Source organism: Enhydra lutris, unplaced genomic scaffold (assembly GCF_002288905.1).
Source record: "Enhydra lutris kenyoni isolate GAN:26980312 unplaced genomic scaffold, ASM228890v2 scaffoldscaffold10, whole genome shotgun sequence".
In the NCBI taxonomy this organism is placed as follows: domain Eukaryota; kingdom Metazoa; phylum Chordata; class Mammalia; order Carnivora; family Mustelidae; genus Enhydra; species Enhydra lutris.
In genome coordinates, this window is record NW_019154094.1 from 23,018,717 (window position 1) to 23,043,889 (window position 25,173).

Sequence of the window (25,173 nt, forward strand, 5' to 3'; positions counted from 1 at the left end):
GCAACCACTGATCTTTTTTATTGTCTTCATAGTTTCACCATTTGCAGAATGTCATGGGGTTGGAATCATACAGTATGTAGACTTTTCAGATTGGTTTTGTTCACTTAGTAATAGGCATTCAAGCTTCTTCCATGTCTTCTCATGGCTTGAGAGATCATTTCTTTTTAGTGCTGAATAATATTTCATTGTCTGGATGTACCACAGTTCCTTTATCCATTCACCTACTGAAGGCCGTCTTGGTTGCTTCCAAGTTTTGGCACTTGTGAATAAAGCTGCTATAAACATTCATGTGCAGTTTTTTGTGTGGACACATGTTTTCAACTAATTTAGTAAATACCAAGGAGTGCAATGAGCAGATCTTACGTTAAGATTGTGTTTACTTTTGTAAGAAACTGCCAGACTCTTTTCCCTGGGTGGCAATGAATTCCTTTTGAGTTTCGCTCTTTTCTTTTAAGAAACCAGGAATCCAGGCTCAATTATGATGCCTAAGTACCAGGGGACAGTTTGGATTAAGTGGGAAAGTAAATAAGGAAACATTCAGTCATCTCACAGGGCTTGATACAAAGTGACTGCCATTTGTTTCACTCATGTAGAGTTGTCCAGGGGAACTGGAAAGGAAGGTGTGGAGTCAGGAGAAGGTTTTTATAACTGGTTCATCCTAATGAGCCCAGATATAATTTTTGAAGATGTTTTGCTGAGAGAAGGGAGAGGAGAGGAGGGGTGTCTCCGAAGGATTAGGTAATGGTTTGCATCAAAGATAAACAAGAAATTGAATAAGAGGCAGCCTTCTTAACCTAACAGATTGTAAGGATCACGGAGCCATGAAAAAAATGAACTTGGTAGGGTAAGATATTTCTGTGGAAAAAAAGGACAACATGGACACACAAGAGGTGCTTATTTAGTACTTGCTGATGGAATTAATTTGAGGAATAATAGAAGTTGTTGTGGTGCTTAGTTGGAACTGTGGTTTAATGGTGAACATTTTTCTTTAATTTTCCTATAATGGGAAGATCATGAACCCCATTAATGTTTTCCCATTAATTCCTATATTGCAAAGAAAAAAAATCAGCTCCTTTTGCCCTTGAATACAACAATAGTGAGTGACTGAGAAAAATCATTTGCTGTCCTCATCTGTATCCCAAGGGTGACCTGTAATTATCTGTTGCCACTTCAACAGAGGGGAGCAATTACAGCAAGGGCACGTCTGTGTTCTGTTTCAGTGTGACAGGCTTGCCAAATCGATGGGGGGAAAATGTACAAGGCACACAGTTTTAAGATAATTTCCATGTCCCATAGAGTGGAGATCTTTGTCAGAGAATGCAAAAATTAGCTGAACAAATTTCATCCTGATTATTTTTATACATGTCTTGAAAACTTAGACAAAGCTTCATATTGGGTCAAATATTGAGCAGAACCCAATTAAGACAGATGACTGATTCACTCTTCTTAAAGTCTAGACAGGTTTATATCAATGTGTTCATGGAAAAAGGTAAAAAATTAAGCAATGTCATGTGAGTGGCTGTCAACTAGATATAGGTTAGCAACAAAAGATTGCCATGATGATAGTAGTCACAGCAGTGTAATTATTCATTAGAAATTGCCAGTAATGCAAAGAGAAAGCAGATCATCGTTAATGTACTCAAAGATAGCCAGTCTTCATACAGATTTTTTTTTTTTGGTGTGCATTTGCAAATTTTATTTTGCCTTTAAGATTGCCCCCAATGATTCCTACTGCCTATATCCATTTCCTTGTGTAATCCCCTCTCCCTGGGTGTGGCCTGGCAAATTTGATGGGATGTCATCTCAGAGATGAAGTTACCAAATTTGTGGCTTCTATCCTGGGTGTTCTCTTTCACTCTTTCTTGCTTGCTCCCTCTGATGAAAGCCAGGGGCCATGTTGCATGCTCCCATATGGAAAGGCCAATGTGGCAAGGAACTGAGAAAGGCCTCCAGGGAATAGAAAGGGAAGACTGGAGTCCTTCAGTCCAACATCCTGTAAGGAAGTGAGTCCTGCCAACACCCATGTGAGTGAGCTTGGAAGTGGATCCTTCCCTACTTGAGCCATCAGATGGGACAGCAGCTCAAGTAGGGCAGCCGTGGCTGGCAGCATTAATGCAGTCTCCTGGGAGACTTTGAAGTAGCCTATGTGTAGCTAGGCAATATCCAGAATGTGGACCCAAAGAAACTCTGAGACAGTAAATGTTTGTTCTTTTAAGCTGCCAACTGGGGTAGTTTGTTATGCAGCAATAGATAATTAATATGTATATGTTTACAAAATTGGATAATATATTATCTTTTGTCAGTCAGAGTTTTATCAGAAAATAGAGGGCACTCAACTGGGATTTTTGAGGAGAGCTGTGGGCAGTGTTAAGAAAATCAGTTAGGTATGAAAGGCGGCTGGGGCTTACAACAATGAAAAGCCATTATCATCCATAGCCCAGAAGAAGGAAGGGAAGGAAAAGACGTTACAAAAAGAGGGGAGCCACAGAGGGAAACTGTCTTATAGGAGCAGATATGTCAAGGGGCACACCAGCGGTCAGAATTGGGTGAAGATAGGGAGCAAGGAAGAAATACTCTGGTCTCTTTCTTCTGCCATTCTCAGATTTGCCCATGACTGTCATTGGCCAAGACCAGCTGGAAACCAGAGCAGTTTCTAGGGGTCAGCTCCCTAAGACAGAGAACAAGGCAGAGAAAGCAGAGAATAGATCTGCTAAGGCATCAAGAGAAAAACCAGCATATGCATATGCTCTTGTGCAATTATTTTTATGTTTATCATCTTTCTGAATCATTAAAGATTCTTTGACATCGTGGTTTTAAATAGCTACATATGGGCACTGCTACAAATTATCTCAGTCACATACTGATGAACATTTTGGATGTATAAAAAAGTTCTCCTTTTCCTATGATAAACAGTAAGATGAATATCTTTATAGTCCTATTTCTATGGATTAAAAAAAATAGTTCCTTCGAGCATAATGCAAGAAGTAGAGATAATTAAGGACAAAGAACATTTTCCAGGGTATTGATATAACTTGCCATATTGCTTACTAGAAAAATAACTATCCTCTCTCTTTAGACAAAAATTTGTTTTGCTTCTTTGGTAAGATTAAAAAATATACTTTATGGTGCACCTGGGTGGCTCAGTCAAGTGAGCAGCAGACTCTTGGTTTCTGGTCAGATCCCAATCTCAGGGTCCAGAGATCAAGTCCCATGGCAGGCTCTGCTCTCAGCAGGGAATCTGCTTGAAATTCTCTCTTTCCCTGTGCTCCCCACCCCCACCACTCATGCTCTCTTTCTCTAAAAAAATAAAAAATAAATACTTTATTGCAGTGCCTGGCTGGCTCTGTAGAGCATGTGATTCTTAATCTTGGGTTCATAAGTCTGAGCCCCATATTGGGTATAAAGATTACTTTAAAAAATCTTTTAAAAAATATGCTTTAATGTTGTTGTAATTTTTATTTTGGTGTTACTAATGAATTTAAAATATTTTTTACATGTTCATTAACTACTTGTATTTCTTCCTTTGTGAACTTTGCCCATTTTTTTTCTATTGGTATTTGTCTTTCTTTTATTGATTTATAGGGGGTATTTAATGGTAAAAATTCATTGTCATCTACACTGTAAATATTTTTCTTAGTTTAAAAAAAGTCTTGCATAGAACCTGTTTCTTTAACTAAAGAATACTAAAATGTTTACCTTTTAATTTTATTTTAATAGCTTAATTATGTCAAATAAACTTTTTAATCCATTTGAAACGGTGTTTGGTGGTTAAGTATGAGATAGGGATAAAACATTATATTCTTCTAACTGACTACCTGACTGTCCCAAAACCATTTATTGAAAGGACCATCTTTGTTTTCTTCATTTATTTGAAATAGAAAGACAGAGCCTGGAGCTTTGTCCTGAAGATTTTGTCCCTTTATTTCCCCTAAGCTAGACCTAATCAGGTTTTTGATGTATGTTTTTGACTTGCTGCAAATTTTTCTAAGTACTAAGTACTAAGTACTAAGATTTTAGAACTTGATTAAAAGTAAACTTGGCTTACAGTGATAGATTTAACTGAAGAAGACAGTGTTATCATACAATTTCTAACATTTAATGTAAATCAGTGTTTACTTAATTTTATTGATTGATTGATTGATTTACTTACCTATTTATATTTCTTTGGTAGTCTTCACACCCAGTGTGGAGCCCAATGCAGAGCTTGAACTTAAGACTCTGAGATCAAGACTTGAGCTGAGATCAAGAATCAGATGTTTAACCTACTTAGCCACCCAGGCACCCATCCTGTATCTTCTAAAGTTAAAGTTTAGAAGACATTCTATGCCTGCAATGTGGTAAAAATGTTGATACACTGAAATAGTCCATTTAAAAGACAGGCAAAAGTGGTAAGAGATTTTTCTGCTAGCATTTCTTTTATTTTCTCTTTTCTTTCTTTCTTTCTTTCTTTTTTTTTTTTTTTGGACACAGAGGGAGTGCATACACACATAAGAGTGGGAGAGGGGCAGAGGGAAAGGAAAGAGAGAATCTTAAGCAGGCAAGCAGGCTCCACACTCAGCATGGAGCCTGGAGTGGGCCTCTGGCCCCTCTGGCTGGGATTAATAACCCTACACCTTGGCCAGGGCCTGCACTGCCGCTCTGGGCAACTTTGCCAAGGCCACCTTTGATGCCATTTTCCAAGATCTACAGGTATCTCATTCCTGACCTCTGGAGTCTGTGTTCACCAAGTCTCCCTATCAGGAATTCACTGACCATCTTATAAAGACCCACGCCAGAGTCTCTGTGCAGAGGATCCTGGCTCCCGCTATGGCCACCACATAGTTTTACACAAGAAAAATAGAGTGAAGGGGCGCCTGGGTAGCTCAGTGGGTTAAAGCCTCTGCCTTCGGCTCAGGTCATGATCTCAGGGTCATGGGATCGAGCCCCGCATTGGGCTCTCTGCTCCGCAGGGAGCCTGCTTCCTCCTCTCTCTCTGCCTGCCTCTCTGCCTACTTGTGATGTCTGTCAAAAAAATAAATAAAATCTTTAAAAAAAAAAGAAAAATAGAGTGAATTAAAGCCTAATTAAAAACATACATAAAAAAATAAGAGGGGCACTGGTTTCTGCAGTGGTCATACCAGTTCCAGGTGCTCTTCAACCTTGCTAGTAACACTTGTCCTCTTGGGTCTTTTTTATTGTAGCTGCTCTAGGGTGTTTCTTGTATCCCATCACAGCTTTCACTTGCATATCTCTGATGTGGTATCCAGTTTCCATGGTGACATCCAGTGACATCTCCTGGTATTTACGCATTGGTTAGTCCAATCCCATCAAAAGTAGGATGACCTGTGTCACAGATGGGTTATTGCAGGAACGACAACTGAATGACTTCTGAGGCTCTGTTATCGAAAACTGTAATAGTTTCTGTTTTATTTTCCCTGAGACCACTCACTCTGGGGAAAACCAGGGTCTGTATCATCAGGACACTCAAGCAACCCTATGGAGAAGTCTGTGTCGCAAGAACTGAGGCCGTGTGCCAATGATGCTAATTTGCCAGTCATGGGAGCGAGCCATTTTGTGAGTGGATCTTCCAGTCCCAGTCAAGTCTTCAGATACAGCCCTCGCTGATAACCCGACGGCAGACTCGGGGTGAGAGACACTCTGAGACTGAGCCATTCCTGGATTCCTTTACTACAGAAACTGTGTGAGGTAATACAAGTTTATTGTTGTTCTAAGTTTTGGGGTAGTTTGTTACCCAACAACAGGTAACCAGTACAGATTTTGAGCCTTGAAAATGAGGTGCTACTGTAACAAACATTTAAGCCATAGGAGTGACTCTGTCACCAGACAGTAGAGAAATCGGATGTTAAGGAAAGCATTAGTGCAAGCCTACTGACAGAACCTTGATGGCCTTTGTGGAGCCTGCCGGCAAGGGCTTATGGGTGAATATGGTTGGCATAATTCTAAGATGGCACTGAAGATTCCTGCCCTGTAATTCATATGTTTTGTACAATTACTTCCCTTGAGTGTGAGCAGAACTTGTTAGCATGATGAAACATAACTTCTATGATCATGTTGCATTATATGGCAAAAAACGATTTTGCAGATGTAATTACAGTCCCTAATCATTGAGTTACTCAAAAGGGAGATTATCCTGGGGGCTCTGACTTAGCCATATAAGCCCTTGAAAGAGACAAACAACATTGTAAGAAGTTCTCCTGCTGGCCTGGGGGAAGTGAACCAATATATTTTGAGATGGCCTATTGATTGTGACATGTGGTGAACAGGAGAGGACCAATGTTCTGCAGGCAGCATCAGGAAAGGTGTTGGTAGAGGGAACAACATGGGTAAAATGTGGAGGCTTGAAATTGTATAGTCTGTCTGTGAGTAGCCTAGCCAGTGGGAAGTGTGACAGAAGACACCATCTGGGAAGTGTGTATCATGTTAAGGAGCTGGAGTATCTCCTTTGTGCAGCGAGAGAGTAATTTAAAGCAGGAATGTGACATTACCATTATCTTTAGACAGTGCTTCCTGTGAACCAGGAACGAAGTTGAGAACGTGTATGCACTACCCCCATGGAATCTGTAATAGTACCAAATGAAGAAGTTACTATCATTATCCCCACTTCACAAGGGAGGAAACTCAATCCTGGAGAAGTTATACCCAAACCTAGCAGGTGAAGCTCAGAACCCAAAACCCTTAAAGGTATGCTTGCTGATCATTTCTAGATCACACACATCTAGATAAGAATAAAGGAAACACAGGACTTTATTTAATAAATATAAAGGCAGGTCCACTCCAAGAGACTTTTACTAAGTACTTAATAAAGAGGGTTTCTAGATATGCATACTAGTACCGCAGTGAACAAGATAAGCAAATAAATAATTTTAAAAGTAAATAATATTAAGCACAATTTAACTGCCAGTAAGAATAGAGGATGCTAATTTTTAGTTGGAATAAAGAAACTTTTAAAGTCTTTTACTATATCTTTATCTGATAATTAAAAAAATTTTTTAACGTATTTATTTATTTCACAGAGAAAGCCCAAGCAGGGGGAGCTGCAGAAGAGAGGGAGAAGCAGGCTCCCCGCTGAGCAGGGAGCCCCGGGACCCCCGATCATGACCTGTGTAGAAGGCAGAGGCTTAACCTGCTGATCCAGCCAGGAGCCCCTATTTAATAATCTTCTGATGTTGAGTTTGTTTTATAGAGATTCAGACAAAACCCGTACACCTAAAACCAAGAGGGAAACTCTAAACCACAAGCCTGGACTCCAGAACTTCTTCCGGCCACTCCGGCCCCGCCCTTCACTAAGCCCTGCCTCTTTGGGGCTTGACACTTTAGCCTCAGCCAGCCTTCCGCCGGGGTCCTCTTTCCAGGATCCCGCCCCGGCTCGTTTGCTCGCGAGAGTTCTTCGTCTCGTCGAATCGCAAAGCAGCTGCAGGAATGGGTGTCAGACAAGACTCGCGAGACTTGTCTGGACCTCATCCCTCCGCGGACTCCTCCCCCCCCTCCCCGCGCTCTTTAGGGCCCAGCGTCCCCGGTTGCACGTGTAGTTGTTGTGGTTCAACCTCACGTGGCTGCGGATGTGCCCGCGCTACAGGTCCGCCTTCAAGATGGCGGCGCTCACTGAATGGGGTTGCGACCTGCTGAACCTCGACTGATAGCCTGGACTGATAGCCGTGGAGGTGTCTGCGGGGCCATGGACCGGCCGGGGTTCACGGCTTCGCTGGTGGTGAGTGCTGGGCGGCAGGGTGGGCGCTGGGGTGCCAGAGTCTCGCAATGGAGCCCGTTGTGGCTTCTGTGCCCTACCGCTCTCTTCCGGTTTTGCGCGTTGAACCGTCCTGGGGTCACTGGTCACTAGGCAGGTCTGGCAGGGATCGCGGGGTTTCTGGGCCACCGCCAGGCCTTGTGTCACGGTTGTGTCACTCCTACCCGGACGACAGAAGGAGACGCGGGGCAGGCTGCCGGACAGTCTTCCGCAGGATGGTTTACCTAAAGAAGAAAAGAAGAGCGTCAGTTACATACTGTAACCATACTCTGGAGAACTGGGGAAATATATGTCACAAAACAAAAAGCGCTTACATCGCACAGACTCCTTCTTGTCCAGAACTGTGGTTTTCATTTAGCTTTATCTGTTTTCACTCTGGGAAAGTGACCTATCTGTTCATTCTATATATAAGAAATCTGCTTATTTTCTTTCAAGCGTTTTTGTAGGCGTGGATATAGTGATAAGAACAAATAGTTATGTAGCCAGTAAGATAGTAGTGTTTAATTTTTTTTTAAGAAAAAAAAAAAAACTACAAGAATCAACATGTTTTCCTATCAAAAACAAAATCTAGGAACAAAAATTTTTATAATATTTTGAAGCTTCTGCCATGGCAGGTCCAGTAGGGATAGTAGATAGAGCAGTGAATACGGATTCGTCATTGTGGAAGAGTAGGCAAAACCAGTATTTTTTATTTTGTTTTTAATTTAATTTATTTATTTGACAGATCACAAGTAGGCAGAGAGGCAGGTAGAGAGAGAGGAGGAAGCAGGCTCCCCGCTGAGCAGAGAGCCCGATGCGGGGCTCGATCCCAGGACTCTGGGATCATGACCTGAGCCGGGGTAGGGGCTTAACCCACTGAGCCACCCAGGCACCCCCCAAAACAGTATTTATTTTTTAAGACAGCTTAAAAAAAAAAAAACGCTCCCATGGAATAATGGAGGTTCGGTGGAATTTCTTCACTTAATTATTGAAGGTTTGTTGTTGCAGGTGTTGGAGATAACATGGTGAACAAGCTAGAGGTGCTCACTTGGGTCAGGGGGTGGAGCTAGAATAGTAAAATGTTAGTATAAATGACATGAGGGCTAGTTTCAAGGTGTTACAGAAGGGTGTGCAGGGGGGTGCCTTAGCCACACTTGTGGGGTGATGGTTTTAGATTTAGGTTTGCTGAGACCTGTGTAAACTAGGTTTTAAAGATCCAAAGAAATATGTTACCACTTTGAGGTATTCCTCTGTGGCTAGAGAGACAGTGGTAGTAATTTTGACAGTTAACATTATCCTGCCAGGAACTGGGTTAAGCTCTTTGTGTACATCAGTTCTGACAAAGAATTAAGTACTATCCTGGTTTTCCAAATGAGGAACTGAGGTACAGAGAGGTTAGGTAACGCCTCCAAAGTCACACAGGTGACATGTTTCACGTTATCTACGTGTTTTAGCTCAGATTCGAATCCAGGTGGTGTAATGTGGGATTCCATACCCATAAACACTTCTGGATACGTTTCTGAGGTCAGCTGCCGTAGCTGTTGCTAAAAACAGGTCTGTGCCAGAGTTAAGAAATGAGCAGTAGTTTTAGAATTTATTAAAGTATGGTACAAATGCCGAAAAATATACTTTTTTTTATTATAGTTACACAAGTTAAACCTAGGATCAAAAGGAGAAGTTTTGATGAAGTTAGATTTCATTCACGTTAAAGAATGATTTCCTTTATTATGTACACAGTTTATCTGCCATGTGTTTTGCCCATCGAACACTCTGATAGCCCTTGGAGGTATGATGGTGAACAAACCAAACTCATATACTATTTAAGAAATGAACCGAGGGGCGCTCAGTTGGCTCAGTTGCTTAAGTGTCTGACTTCGGCTCATGTCATGATCTCAGCGTACTGGGATAGACCCCCTGTCATGCTCTCTGCTCAGCGGGGAGTCTGCTTGTCCCTCTCCCTCTGCCCCTCCCCCCACTTGTGTTTTCTCTCTCTCTCTCTCAAAATCTTTTTAAAAGTTATTAAAAAAAAGAAATGAACTGCAGTGGGATAGAGTTAGAATAATATTGGAGAACCTACCTGAGATGGAGTGGCCACGAAAGACCCTGGGGAGGTGACATTAAATTAAGACATAAGGATAAGAAATCGAGAGACATTTTGTTGAGCAGCATGAAGGAAAACCTCAGGTGGAAAGAATTGAGGATGTTAAAGTGGTGGTTGGAGCCTAGTGGTAAGGGTAGTGTGACGGGTATATTGGAGAGGTAGAGAAAGTGAGCTTAAGTGAGTCTTTGTGGGCAGTGGAAAGGATTTTGGATTTTATTTGAAGCAAATGGAAGCCATTAGAAAGTTTTGTTAAGAGTACTTCAGCAGTGGAGTGGCCCTTTTTTTTTTTTTTACCCCCAGATTTGGAGCATCTTTGAGGCAGGCTGAGTGCTCCCGGGAGGGTTTTGTTTGCTTGCTTACTCCTTTACTAGTGCCTGGCATTATATGGTTACTCAGCTTTACTTATTGAATGAATGAATGAATGAAAGGTAAATCTAAATGACTGCTGGTTTTGAAATTCCGATTCCGAGAATTAAATAGGTTAATGTCAAACATGCAGTACAGAGCCTGGGAGCACACTCCCTAAAGCTTCAGGAGGTGGATGGAAGGGTTGTAGAGTAAAATACGGGAAGAGCCTCTGGGATGTTAGTGTTCATTTAGCATGAGTAGACTTTCCAAAAAAGACCTCAGAGTACAGAGACTGGTGCATATTTTTAGGAAAGCAGTTCGAAACCAAGTATTAGTAACTTAAAGATGTTCATAACATTTAAGTCAGTGAAGATAATGGAAAGCCACTTAAACATGAAACACAGGAATGGTTAGGTGAACGTTAAAAGATACATTTCATCAACTCTTCAGGGGCCATAAACAACAGTGCTTGTGAAGAGAATGCACTATAACATGGAAAATACTTAAAAAAGAGAAAAAAAATCTAACACCGCCCATAGGTACATCTTCATGCTTAATTAAAACTATAAAAAGACTATTCCGTTCACTAAAAAAGGACTATTGAAGTTTCCCGAGATAATACACAATAATGTTGATAGTAGCATTACTTTTTGCCTCCTAGTTTTTTTAAATATAAAGAAGTGGGACGCCTGGGTGGCTCAGTTGGTTAAGCAGCTGCCTTCGGCTCAGGTCGTGATCCTAGCATCCTGGGATCGAGTCCCACATCGGGCTCCTTGCTCAGCAGGGAGCCTGCTTCTCCCTCTGCCTCTGCCTGCCATTCTGTCTGCCTGTGCTTGCTCTCTCTCCCTCTCTCTCTCTCTGACAAATAAATAAATAAAATAAAATCTTAAAAAAAAAAAATATAAAGAAGTACTTTCTATTTTTGAAAATAACCACACCCTGTATTACATCTCTTTTCCTTCCTACCTGACTCTTCTCTCCCCTTCAGTACTTAACTGTTTCATTGTCCTTGTAGTTCATGAATTCATCTGGCTTGTTTACTTGGATGAAACCAAAAACATCCCGTGGTAGTTACTTTTAACCTGTCCTAGGTTGTAGGGGAAAAAATCTTGGCAAGTGTGGGTGCCGTGCAGTGTAAAGTGTAGGCGGTCTTGCTGGTAGCCTGGGTTGTCAAAATGTGCAAGCAGAAACCATGCAGAGTGGTCCGAATAACTGATGAGAAAGCGTATGATTCTTTAATGACCTCTAAAAATTCTTGTCAGTGTTAAATGACAGACTCTTACTGTTGATCGGAAATATGTAGGGAAGTGAAAAAAACAGTAAAGCTAATATTGAGAACATTGTAATTTAAAACATCAGAAACCAATAATCTATTTCTTTGTGAAAAATGTGTCAAAAGTAATTTGACCAGTGCTGGTCTTCTAGTCAGATAGCTTAAGATACAGACAAGCATCTTTTTGATGCTTTGGCAAAGTGTCCTACTGCTTTCTAAGGTTGGATCAACTTCCAGCATTTTATCCTGTGTGCTTTCAACCTTATGAAATCTCTCCAAGAGTTCCTTTAATGGGAGGACTTTTGCTGGCATCCCTTCCTCTGGGACATCTTCATCCTTTTGGTCATAGCCACTTTCCTCACTTATGTTGACAAGTTGGCCTTCACAGATTTCCTCTGACATGTGTCTGTAGTCTCTCGGACAGCGGTGTCCATATTCCCATGGCTGGCTGTGTGTTCTGTAACTTTATATTAGATTTGACCTTCACTTTCAGTGGTAGGACTTTTCATTTATTTGCTGCACTTTCATCTTTGTTGGCCAGTTTCCTCTTATGATTATCTGTTTTTGGAAAATGTCACTGTGTTAACTGTAATTTGAACCATGATGTTGGGTGACTTGTGTTACTTGTGGGAATTAAAGTTCATGCATGTTTTTACTGTGTAAAGCAAGGACTGGCTGCTTGACTGTTCTTTTTAAGTTGTTTTCTTAGTGAGGTGTTTCTGGAAAAGCTTTTTCATACTCTTCATGTAGTAGTGTCCTCTCCCTGGGCCTGACCTTCTGCTGAGAACCATTGGCCGAATGTGGCCTGAGGGGAATGGCACAGGTAATGTTGCCAGGGCTTCTTAAGTGAGGTGAAAAAAAGCAGAAGAAAAGAGAAGAATCAAGTATTGGACATACTTTTTTTTTTTTTTTTTTTAAAGATTTATTTATTTATTTGTCAGAGAGAGATCACAAGTAGGCAGAGAGGCAGGCTGAGAGAGAGGAAGGGAAGCAGGCTCCCCGCTGAGCAGAGAGCCTGATGCAGGACTCAATCCCAGGACCCTGAGATCATGACCTGAGCCTAAGGCAGTGGTCTAACCCACTGAGCCACCCCAGGTGCCCAGTATTGGACATACTTTGAGGGAAGATTTCGACATTCTTTGCCACATATCTTTCCTTTCTGGAAGGTTTCTTCATAGTCTTCAATCTGGTATAAAGAGAAGTTAGTATCTGATGATGAAGCATTATCTCCAGATGTATAAAGAATTATGCTTCCACATTTGCTAGGTTGCTTTGTGTGACTTTTTTCTTTATGGCATTTAAGTCAGAGGGAGCAGGTCTTTTTTTGCTTGTTTTTATGTTGAGCAGACAGTCACCTAGACACAAGTATATTGTAACTTTTGATCAGTCAGTGAAGCATCAAGGTACCCTCAGAGACCCACCAGTCATCTAGGACCATCGTTGAGAACCAGTGCTGTGATGGAAGCCTTTTTTCTGTGTCTCAAGTACCAGAAGATAAGACTACTTTTCCTTTCTCATTTCTCTTTCACTGTAGAAGGGGCTGCTGGGAGAGTTTTAGTATTTGATAACTGTAAAGGACTTGTTAATGTGCTTTTGTTACCACTTCCCAAACAAATGCTACATGTCGAAATAAACAGTTAATATTGAGAATATCTATGATCCAGCATTTGAATAACATTAATGAAATGTCATAGAGGAGAGATAAAATTTGTACCCATAGTTTTCCCACCTCTACAAATTAAGTATCTTTTTTCTGTTCAATGAGACGTATTTGTCAGCCTTTGCTCTGGTACTTGGGAAGAGTGCCTCAAAGATACGGTCCCAGGGGCGCCTGGGTGGCTCAGTGGGTTAAAGCCTCTGCCTTCGGCTCAGGTCATGATCCCAGAGTCCTGGGATCGAGCCCCGCATCGGGCTCTCTGCTCAGCAGGGAGCCTGCTTCCTCCCCTCTCTCTCTGCCTGCCTCTCTTCCTACTTGTGATCCCTGTCTGTCAAATAAATTTAAAAAAAAAAAAAAAAAAAAAAAAGAAAGATACGGTCCCGGCCTTCATGGATTTACAGTCAAATAGGAGGCAGACATTAAAAAGAAAATGAGGGGCACCTGGGTGGTTCAGTAGTTAAGTGTTTGCCTTCGGCTCAGGTCATGATCCCAGGGTTCTGGAATCGAGCCCCATATCGGGCTACCTGCTCAGCGGGGGAGCTTGCTTCTCCCTCTCCCTCTCCCACTCCCCCTGCTTGTGTTCCCTCTCTCGCTGTGTCTTTCTCTGTCAAATAAATAAATAAAATCTTTAAAAAAAAAAAAAAGAAAATGAAACACAAATTAGCTATGCAGTGGCAAGGAGTGATTAAAAAGTAACCATTTCCTGAGCATTTTAACATGTGCTTCTGCCGGTTTTTCATAGCCCAAGTCATGTAGTTACAATTTTGTATTCTGCTTCTAAAAATTAAACCCATAAATTCAAGCCTAATGGTCACAAAGTTGAACGTAAATATTCCTCAAATTTTAAAGTTGGTGCTGACTTGTTCCTGCCATGCATTGCATGATTTCACTTTGTGTGGAGTGTGTCCATGCGTGATTCTTGTCTAGAGAGCAGGGTTGGAGGAGACATTGCAATTCATTATTACTAATGAAAGACTTGAATTTATGTGTTCTATATATATGTATGAGATGTAATATGTGAACATAATCTTCAGTCTCTGCTAAGCCTTTTTTTTCTTTGAAGATTTTATTTATTTGAGAGATAGAGCAAGCACAAACAGGGGAGAGGCAGAGGGAGAGACAAAGGGAGAAGCGACTCTCAGCTGAGCAGGGAGCCCGATGCGGGACTTGATTCCAGGACCGCAGGATCACGACCTGAGTCAGAGGCAGACGCCCAACTGACTGAGCCACCCAGGCACCCTCTATTAAGCCTTTTTGATGGGTTTTAATATTGTGGTGTCAGAAATACTGCATCAGGAAACACTGAATGATATTTATAGTAACATATTAAAAATAATAACTCATGTTTATTGATAAACGATGAAGGCTGGCATTTTGCAGTGTTTACAGGCATTTCCAGCTTTTTATTACAAACAGTAAGCATATAACAGGCTCACTCTTAATTTCGTATAATCTCAGTTGTGAAAAACTCTATGAAGTATAGGTACTTTTATTTTCCCATTTGATGCATGAAGAAGTCTAGACTTAGGGTGAAAGAGCTTTCCTAAGGAGACTCAGTTGAGACTGAATGAAGCCACGTCTGTCTATCTGATGTCAAAGCTGCGTTCTTAGACAGCAGTTAATCTGAAAGAATTTCTGGAGAAATGGAAAGGATACTCAAGTCAAATTCTAGAACCAATTACTGTGTTCTTGAGAAAAGCCTTACTAAAAATAGTGAGCTGACACAGCCTTTTCCATCAGGAGGTGAGGGTGCACAGAATTTCAGGAGAAGTCATCCTGAGTAGACCACAAAGCTGTCAGTGTCAATGTGCAATGGTAAGTAGCAGGCAGCACTGGCTTGCAGTGGTCGCAAGTGCTCTGGCAAACCACAGCAGGGACAATTAAAGAGTGATGGCCTGTTTTCATCTTATTATGAAGGGTTTTCTCTTCATCTCACATTTCCATTTGATTCAAAGCAGCAAACAGGTGCAGAAGCCCTGCTGCTTAGGAGGTTCCGGGTTAGATATTTAGGAGAACAAAGGTGACTGACACGGGTTCTGTTCTGAAGGATCTCAATGTCTGCTCAGACACAGTGGTTAGTAACGAAAGTGAAATATAAACGGAGTTATATGGGGGAGTCAAGGAAGTAGCATGTAATTCTTTTTTTTTTTTTTTTAAGATATTATTTATTTGTTTGAGAGAGAGAGAGAGAGAGAGAGAGAGAGAGCGAGCATGAGAGGAGAAAGGTCAGCAGGAGAAGCCGCCTTCCCGCTGAGCCGGGAACCTGCTGTGGGACTCGATCCTGGGACTCCAGGATCACGACCTGAGCTGAAGGCAGTAGCCCAACCAGCTGAGCCACCCAGGTGCCCCAAAATGGCAAGCTTTCTTAAAGCCTTATTCTTTTTCTTTTTTCCTTTTTTAAAAGACTTTATTTATTTGTTAGAGAGAGAGAGCACAAGCAGGGGGAGCAGCAGACTTCCGGTGAGCAGGGAGCCCAATGCGGGACTTGATCCCAGGACCCTGGGATCATGACCCATGCCACCCAGGCATCCCAAGTAATATGTAATTCTGACTGGGAGCTTGGGAAGGGCCTTAGAGGCGATGTGGCATTTGGTCATAGCCTTAACAGTGGATAGGATTTTGGCAGGTGTGTATATGTATGTACGTAGGTGTGGTGGCAGGGGAGTAGGTCTGCTGTCAACAGGAGACAAAGGGCAGAGGAAGGACATTCCACTCTAAGCAGGAGGGCAGAAATGGGAAGTTCTAGGACATGTTTGGGAAACAGGTTGGGTGAGGCTCATGGTCTGTAAGAGGATACAGAATGAAGCTGGATAGGTAGTTTAGGGTCCATGGGTCAAGGTTCTTAGTTACCTCTTATTAAGTGCCTACTATATACCACATGTAGCTAGGGAATTAGGTTTTTTTTTTTTTTTTTTTTTGGTAGAGAGGTATTCATTTGGAAAAGCTTTACTTCTCTATGTTTATAATACTCATTAAAAAACTGGAACATTACAAAAATTAGCAAGATAGTAAAAATACTACTCATCCAGAATTTCTTGCCATAGAGGTAATGACTTGTAGCAATTCAGTGTGTATGCTTCTAGACTTCTAGTTATGCATATATACAAATCAGTACACAGTACGCAGTTCTTTGAAAGGTGAGATGATACAGCATATATTTTATAGCTTATTTGATTGATTTAAAAAGATAACATTTTCTGTGTCAGTGTGTTCCAATTGACCTCATTCTTTTAAGGGCTGTGTAGCAATCCATTACTCAGAGATAACATAATTTATCTAATAAGTTTCCAAGGATGGACCATTAGGTTATTTCCATTTTTTTTTTAAGATTTTATTTATTTATTTGACAGTCAGAAATCACAAGTAGGCAGAGAGGCAGGCAGAGAGAGAGGGGGAAGCAGGCTCCCCGCTGAGCAGGGAGCTCGATGTGGGGCTCGATCCCAGGATCCCGGGATCATGACCTGAGCCGAAGGCAGAGGCTTTAACCCACTGAGTCACCCAGGCACCCCAGATTATTTCCATTTTCTAAAAGATTTTATTTATTTATTTGTCAGAGAGAGAGTGCACAAGCAGGGGGAGTGGGAGGTAGAGGGAAAAGCAGGTTCCCTACTGAACACAAAGCCTGATGTGGGACTTGATTCCAGGACCCGGAGATCATGACCTGAGCCAAAGGCAGACACTGAACCAACTGAGCCACCCAGGCATCCCTGTTTCCAGTGTTTTTACTGTTACAAGTAATGTTGTAGTAAACCATCTTGTATATTTATGCACTACTACTGTGGAAGAAATGTTTAGAAATAAAATCACAGGATCAAGGCTTTATAATTTAAAATTTTCATTTTGCCAAATTGTCCTTCAGGAGCTTATAATGTATTTATTTACTTGACAGGGAGAGAGACAGCGAGAGAGGGAGCACAAGGAGAGGGAGTAGGAGAAGCAGGCTTCCCATAGAGTAGGGAGCTGGAAAAATGACTCCATCCCAGGACTCTGGGATTATGACCTGAGCCGAAGGCAGATGCTTAATGACTGAGCCACTGAGGCGCCCCTAATTTGTTTCCCTTAATAGTGCCTATAACTCTTCTTATTTTTAACCTTTTCTGATTTATTGGGGGAAAGTTTTAGTTTTGTTGATCATTAATGATGGGGAAGCAATATATTCATAATTTTGTTGGCTATTTATATTTTTCTTCTGTGAATTGCATAGTCCTGTTTTTGCCGTTTGTTTTTAATTCAGTGTACCTGTTTAAGGTTGATTTGTAGTAACTTCTAACATAGAGATAGTAGCTTTTCATTAGGGTCATTGATTCATTCTTTAAGTAGTTATTGAGTGCCTACTATATACTGTGGAGGCCAAGAAAAACAAGGCTGTACCCACCTCGAGTCTAGCCCAATTTCCAGAGACAAATAACTCAGTTCCTTAAGCCCTAATGTCACCCTCCCCTCCATAAACAAAACTGAAGGAGGCTGAGGTAGAAGGAAAAGTAAATAAAGTTAAATTCTTCTAAACCCAAATCTCACTAACAAGGACGCTTGATAGCAAGAATGTGACATTCCACCAGGAAACTCCCAATTGTCTTCATGCTAGTGCCTCATTAAAGGGAAAAATGGCCTTGGCTTGATAGTAACCAGGCCTTCAGTATCCTGACGGTCTTCTTTACCCTGATAGCCCTTCTGAACACCCCCTTTGTCCTCACCCACCGCTGAGTCCACCCCTACTCTGCTTTTAAAAACTCTGACTGTGGGACGCCTGGGTGGCTCAGTTGGTTAAGCCGCTGCCTTCGGCTCAGGTCATGATCCCAGCGTCCTGGGATCGAGTCCCACATCGGGCTCCTTGCTCAGTGGGAGCCTGCTTCTCCATCTGCCTCTGCCTGCCACTCTCTCTGCCTGTGCTCACTCTGACAAATAAATAAATAAAATCTTAAAAACAAAAAACAAAACTCTGACTGTAATCTGGCTCAGGGTCCAAGTCCCTACTCCATTGTGTCAGGTATACTTGGGCCCAAGCTTAAGCTTGTCAAATAAACCCTCACATGATTGCTTCGGTGCTTGGCTCCTTGGTGGTCTCTCAGACGCGAAAACTGGGGCACAACATTACTAGTGCTGGTAACATACTGATTAACAAAACAGGTATGGATCTTACAGTCTGATGGGAGGCACAGACATTGAAGAAATGGTCAGATGCTCAACTGTAGAATTAAAATTGTGATCAGCGCAATTAAACAAGAGGGTCTAAACCTAGACTGGGAGATTAGGGAGCATCTGTACACAGTCCTAGAAATGAGGAAGATCAGATGACTTGGAGGAAAAGAGAGCAAGGTGGCAAGAAGGTGCCAAGCAAAAGGCAGTGGCGGTGGAGATGAGCAGTTGATGGGGTCCTGAACTGCAGAATCTTGTAGGCTGTACTATGATTTTGTTCTTTATCCTAAGGGCTCTTGGAAAGTTTGGGTGATTTACAGACTGGGGAGTGGCAAGATGAAATTGACATTTGCATTTCATGAAGCTGATGCTACCATTAGGGTTGGGGGGCCAGGAGCACTGGAAAGATTGTGAATCTTGCTGGGGAAGAAAGACAAGTATGCCAGGAAGCAGAGGCAGCACTTGTCTCTGAGGCAGAGACACTAGCGGCTGCCTTGTGGAGAAGTTGGCCAAGGAGGGATGTTCCTCAGGGAAGCCATGTCAAGGGTTTGACTGGTTTTTAGCTGTTGTTCAGGCCAGTGTCCTGTGATTTTGCTTAGTTAAATTAGACAGGTGGTTCGGTTTGGGTCTGTAGTCAAGCAGCAGTGATTTTTTTTTTTTTTTTCCTGTTCTTGTGCCAGCCTCCTTTTGAAAAATAAAGGTCTTACAGTATGCAGTCTTGAATTTTTTCAACTCCCAGAGTAATTTCAAAGCACTCATTAGATATTTCCTCTCTACAGCCTGCCGGCATTTTACATTTCTTAAGCTTAGAGGCATATTTTATATCAAGGGCTCAGTAAATTGTTATGTTGTAGTGAGGCTTGCTGGTTATTGGGGTTATGTTCTGTATATTTGGATTTTGTCTAGTTCTTAACTACAGTTTTCAGTGTAAGCTACCAGAAATCTTGAAACTTATTTTGGTTAGAGAAAGTGTGCATGTGCATGCGAGCAGGGAGGAAAGGAGGGAGGAGAGGGAGAAAGAATCTGAAGCAGATTCCGAGTTCATCGCAGAGGCTGATGTGATATGACCCATGAGATCATGGGTCTTGACCCATGACCCATGAGATCATGACCTGAGCCGAACCCGAGAGCCAAACACTTACCTGATCCACTCAGGCACACCTGCCTGATGACCTTTTTGATAAATGGTCATAAGTAAAACAAATTTCTTAGACTAAAGAATAAAGGAATTTGATGGAGTTCCTTATATCCAACTGATAGAAGGGTTGGGCATTTTGAACATAATTATGGACAAAACAGTATTAATATAAAATTATAAGCACTCCTAAAAGTTTTTCTTTAAATCTTAAATATGTTGCTGTGTGGCTAAAAATATCAGTTATTTTTTTTTTCTTTTTCCTTTTTTTTTTCTGGCTTTTTTTTTTTTTTTTTCAGTCTCATGAATTTAAATGACATTAAAAAAGTTACAGAAGTTTGAAATCTGCAAAAGCAATTAGTAACTTCTGATTCGTGTTTTACTAGATAAACAGATTGAATCTGGTTATTTTATTCTGTGAAGGTAAGAATTCTGATGAAAGAAGGGTTAGAGAATCAATGCATGTAAAGAAGCCAAATAGATTAAAAGGCTAATTAACTTATTGATTAAATTTAGCAGTAGATAGCAAGCATCTCTGAGTCCTCTCCTAAGATTAAAGAGAAAATTACAATGAAATGCAGCATGTTTGTAAAGAATCTAGTCTTATTAGACATTCCCAGCAGGATTTTTGTTTTCTTTGTGTTTTGAGAAAATAAAGAGGCAGGTGCGATATTTATTTATGTACTGAATTTTACAAAATCCTTTAAAAATAATTGAGAACAATGTTGGAAAAGGTTGGCCCTTTTTTTTTTTTTTTTTTTTTTTTTTTTTTACTTTCCTACATTACTTAGGAACATACTCTTGTGACATAGAAAAGGCCACCTTTATTTCCAGGAAGAAATCCCAATTTCTTGTCATTCTTTTACTGCCTCTTGTGGTTTTCTTCTGGGACGTCTCTGAGTTGTTTTGGTGACATCTCTTTAGGTCATTTGCAGAGTAGATCTTTGTGGTTTTTGAGGCTCTGTCATGTCTCTCAGGCTGATCATATAGTACAGCATTAATATTTATGGTAATGTACTTTCCTGTTTCTATTAAAAGAATTTTTAATGATTTACCTCCCCTAGTTCATTACTGGATTTCTCACTGGAGTAATTTTATTTTTGCAGTGAACTCTTACAATGGTTTTATGGTAAGTGGTAAGTAGAGCAGAGTGTGTTTGCTGTGTACTAAGCTTTGTACCACCCGAGCATTTTGTGTAACCAAAGGATGGAAAGAACTCATCATTTTGAACTTTGCCTGTATGTTTGAATAATGCTGATTTCTCTTTTTCTATATCTTAGTTTTTGTTGTTGTTGTTGTTGTTTTTTTAAAGATTTTATTTATTTGACAGACAGAGATCACAAGTAGGCGGAGAGGCAGGCAGAGAGAGAGGGGGAAGCAGGCTCCCGGGTGAGCAGAGAGCCTGATGCGGGGCTCGATCCCAGGACCCTGGCATCATGACCTGAGCTGAAGGCAGAGGCTTTAACCCACTGAGCCACCCAGGTGCCCCTGTACCTTAGTTTTGAATATATAGTTTTAATATATATATTTCTACCTTTTGGATAGGAAATATATTCATGTTCAAAATTCAAAGGATGAAAAAAGCTAATGAGTTCATTTTAAAAATTACTATGTAGGAGCCATATTGAGAGTCTTTTTCTCTTTGTAATTCTTTCTGCTCACGACAAACTGGTTTTGATTCACATTTTTAAATGATGCCTTTTAGACTTTGTGTATTGACACTGTTTTTAAGTTCATATTTTTCTGAAATTTTTTTTCCTGAAATTTTTCACTTTGCCTAAGTTATAAGCAGTTTAAAAATATTCTATATAGGCTCTACTGTAGTTTTAAAATGAAGCTTCTTCAAAGCAACGTGATGTCTTTTGAGAAATGACTACTTGGGGCCAGGTTTTTTTTTTTTTTTTTTTTTAAGATTTTATTTATTTATTTGACAGACAGATATCATAAGTAGGCAGAGAAGCAGACAGACAGAGAGGGGGAAGCAGGCTCCCCGCTGAGCAGAGAGCCCGATGCGGGGCTCAATCCCAGGACCCTAAGACCATGACCTGAGCCAAAGGCAGAGGCCCAACCCACTGAGCCACCCAGGCACCCCACGGGGCCAGGTTTTAATATGCTCTGGGAACTTAATTTTTTCCCCATTTTTTTTTTTTTTACTTAATTTAAAAATTATCAAGGAATTTTTAAATATACACACTGGAGTGTGAATACTACAGGAATTCTTAGATGGTATGAATCTTAAAATACAGATCTAGTTTTCCAAGAACAAGTACCCATTTCAAAATGGAAGTCTCTCCCCAAATGGACTGACTTCAGTTTTACTACTCATTTGGTAGAAAGACAAAAATACATTTCGTCTGATATGGAAAGATCAGCAAGATAAATTAAGTGATAAAAGCAGGGAGCAGCACAGTGCATATTGTATATACATTTTTTTCCAGAAAGGGAAATAAAGTACGTTTTCCTGTTTGCTTGTATATGCCTAGAGTAACTTCAGAAGGATACAGTAAGCACCCAGCAGAAAGCGGCTACCTGAGTTGTTAGACTGCGGAAAGAGACTTGAACTTTCTGAGGTTGCTTGTTGACTTTTGAACCATGTGGAGGCATTAAAAATGAATTTAAAAATACATTTTTAAAATAAAAACTTATTTAAAAAATTACAATTTAAGAATAGAGCACAACAGTAGTTACTTCCCTAGGGAAAAATCCATAAATTTAGGTAGAAGTTCCTTTGACTATGCCAGATAAGCTGTGGACTGATAGGTATGAGAAATACGTTTAAAGATTACTTTTGTCTTATCCCTACCCCCATATGGCAGAGAGCTTATTTGATTCTAACCTTCTTTCCTTCTTTTTTTTTTTTTTTTTTAAAGGCTGGTGGGGTAGCAGGTGTCGCTGTTGACTTGATATTATTTCCTCTGGATACCATTAAAACCAGGCTTCAGAGTCCACAAGGATTTAATAAGGCTGGTGGTTTTCATGGAATCTATGCTGGTGTTCCTTCTGCTGCTATTGGATCCTTTCCTAATGGTAAAAATTACATTGATATTCTCACTGCTAGAAAACCAAGATAATGAGATTTACTTTCAGGATGCTATGTGATGTTACCCTGTGTGGAATTGCTCATGTGTTGTGCTTATCTCTTGAATTTGTTTTCAATTCATTAACCCACTGCTTTGAATCAGCTAGTGCTAGAGATCCCATTCCGCTGTATTTGTAATAGAATATAAGCAATCTTTCTAAAATGGTTTTTCTTGTTAAAATTCCCAGTTAGAATCTTGAAAATGTTACTCTAATATTGCTTGTCATACCTCAGAGCCGTGGTTGTCACCCTTGCCCGCCCATGGAATCTCTTGGGAAGCTTTAAAAAATACCGATGCCCATGTCACCTCAGTAAGTTTAATTGGTCTGGGCTTTGCCTGGGTATCAGGGGGTTTAGTTGCTTCCTAGGTGATTCCACTGTGAGGCTGAGTTTAATAACTACTGCCTTGGAGATTCTTTGGGAGCACATGAACCTGAGAGGCCTTAAACCTTTTCTGTCTTAACTAAATTGCTCTTAGATGATACAGCCAACTCCCACTACCCTCCTCCTGTATACTCTCCTTTGAGTGTCTTGTTTTGTTGTAGGTTTGGAGTCACATTATGTGATTTATGGTCCTCTTACTTTGTAATCAGTATAATCTTTTTTTTTTTTTTTTAAGATTTTAAAAATTTATTTGACAGACAGAGATCACAAGTAGGCAGAGAGACAGGGGGGAAGCAGGCTCCCTGCTGAGCAGAGAGCCCGATGTGGGGCTCGATCCCAGGACCCTGGGATCATGACCGGAGCCAGAGGCAGAAGCTTAACCCACTGAGCCACCCAGGCGCCCAGTATAATTTGTTTTTTTAAATCTACTTTTCAATGTACTTTTTTCAGATACTTATTTTGTTTACTGACACTTTCAGTGGCACTCACTAGCAAAGCAAGCGAACAAAACTGTCACACACACACACTCAATTATAGACTAACCTCTGCTCTAGGAGATTCTTAAACTCGAGTTTTTCTCAGGATAGTTCATGAGGAATTCTTTCATGTTCACCTGACATTTAGGTGTTCATCTGTGTTCACCTGGAGCATAATATTCACATAAAGATAGGTAGTGAAGAGAGAAAATAGTGTTTTGGTCCTTTGGTCTCTCTCTTTCTTCTCCCTCTCCCAGCAGCCCTTAGAACAGCAAACTGTCTTTGAGGTTATTCTTCAATTTTCATTTGTCTTACTACAGTAAGGAGTTGACTGTAGGGAAGCTATTCTGGAGCACCTGCTCCCTGTCACATGTAGTTTTCTATGTGGGAGAGATGTAGCTATTCCTAAATTTGACCACAGTGCCATCACCTGAGAGGTTAAAAAAGTACCGATGCCTATGTCCCACTTTCAAAGATGTGATTTCCCTGGCCTGAGGTGTGGCCTGGGCATTGGAATTAAAAAACATAAAACAAAAAACAAAAAAAACAAAACACCTCTTATGGTATTTCCTTTATCATTCTAAAAATTCTCTTTCTCTTACAAATTGCAGAGAGGAATTCATGTTGGTAGATGGTAGTATTAGCAATAGTCTGTGGAGTACATGGGGCTGTCAGGCTCACAGGACTGTAATAGATTCTTGCCCGTAGGACTTCACGTACATGTGGTTTTCAACTTTTGCATGTGGAGAAAATGTTTTTCTTGCCCTACTTACTCTGTTTTTGTGCCATCCATAGAACATCAGTGGATGGGTGGTGCTGGGTAGTCCGTCAAAGTGCCTGTGGCTCAGAAATGGCCTTTTTATTTTTCTGTAAATTTTTGGTGAATGTTAAGTTTACTCTGTGGCCCCCCCCCTTTTTTTTCTTTTACTGTTCATTAAAGCTCTAGTCTGCCTACAATACGCCTGTGTAACATTCAGTGGCTGTAGACTTTTCTTAGACCATATGGTGGTCCCCCCTTATCCGTGGTTTTGCTTGTGGTGGTTCAGTTACCCGTGGTGAGTCGTTTTCCAGAAGCAGATGATCCTCCTTCTGATGCATCATCAGGAGGTCAGTAGTAGCCTAATGCCACGTCACATGCCTACCTCGTTCATCTTACTGTATCTCACCATGCAGGCATTTTATCGTCTCCCACCATCACAAGAAAAAGGGTGAGTACAGTATAGGTATATTTGAGAGAGAATGACCACATTCACCTAACTTTTATTACAGTGCATTGTTCTGTTTCATTAATCTCTTACTGTGGCTAATTGATAAATTAAACTGTAGCACGGATATGTATGTATAGGGAAAATGCAGGATATACAGGGTCTGGTACTGTGCATCATTTCAGTCGTGTACTGGGGCTCTTGAACAAATACCTTGGGGATAAGGGGGGACTGCAGTATTCTGCACGGGTGAAGAGTTGGGGGAGAAGGGACTGAGGGTTGAAAGAGGAAACAGCAGACCCTATTCAGAATCTTTACTTTTATTTGAAGGGAGTGTAGAAAAACTGTAGGTTTTTGTTTTTAAAGAGCTAGAAGAAGGGTATCTAGGTGGCTCAGTCAGTTAAATGTCTGTCTTCAGCTCAGATCATGATCCCAGGGTCCTGGGATCGAGCTTCGCATCGGGCTCTCTGCTCAATGGGGAGCCTGCTTCTCTCCCTCTGCCTGCAGCTCCACCTTCTTGTGCTCACTTGTTCCTGCCGTCTCTCTCTCTCTGTCAAATAAATAAAATCTTAAAAAAAAAAAAAAAAAAGAGCTAGAAGAGACTGTAGATATCAGCCCAATTCCTTTTCTTTATTGTAACTTGTCCAGAGCCTCAC

At 41.0% G+C, this 25,173-nt stretch overlaps 1 protein-coding gene across 2 annotated transcripts in view; it reads left to right on the forward strand.

The window, feature by feature from the left end:
- Positions 1-7,509: 7,509 nt before the first annotated feature.
- Positions 7,510-25,173, forward strand: part of LOC111144291 (solute carrier family 25 member 26) — a 127,273-nt gene continuing 109,609 nt past the window's right edge. For both annotated transcript variants that reach the window (XM_022498531.1, XM_022498532.1), the window contains exons 1-2: positions 7,510-7,708; positions 22,244-22,400. In XM_022498531.1, coding sequence (XP_022354239.1) covers positions 7,607-7,708; positions 22,244-22,400 — 259 coding nt within the window. In that variant the 5' untranslated portion in view covers positions 7,510-7,606. The remainder of the gene's footprint in view (positions 7,709-22,243; positions 22,401-25,173) is intronic.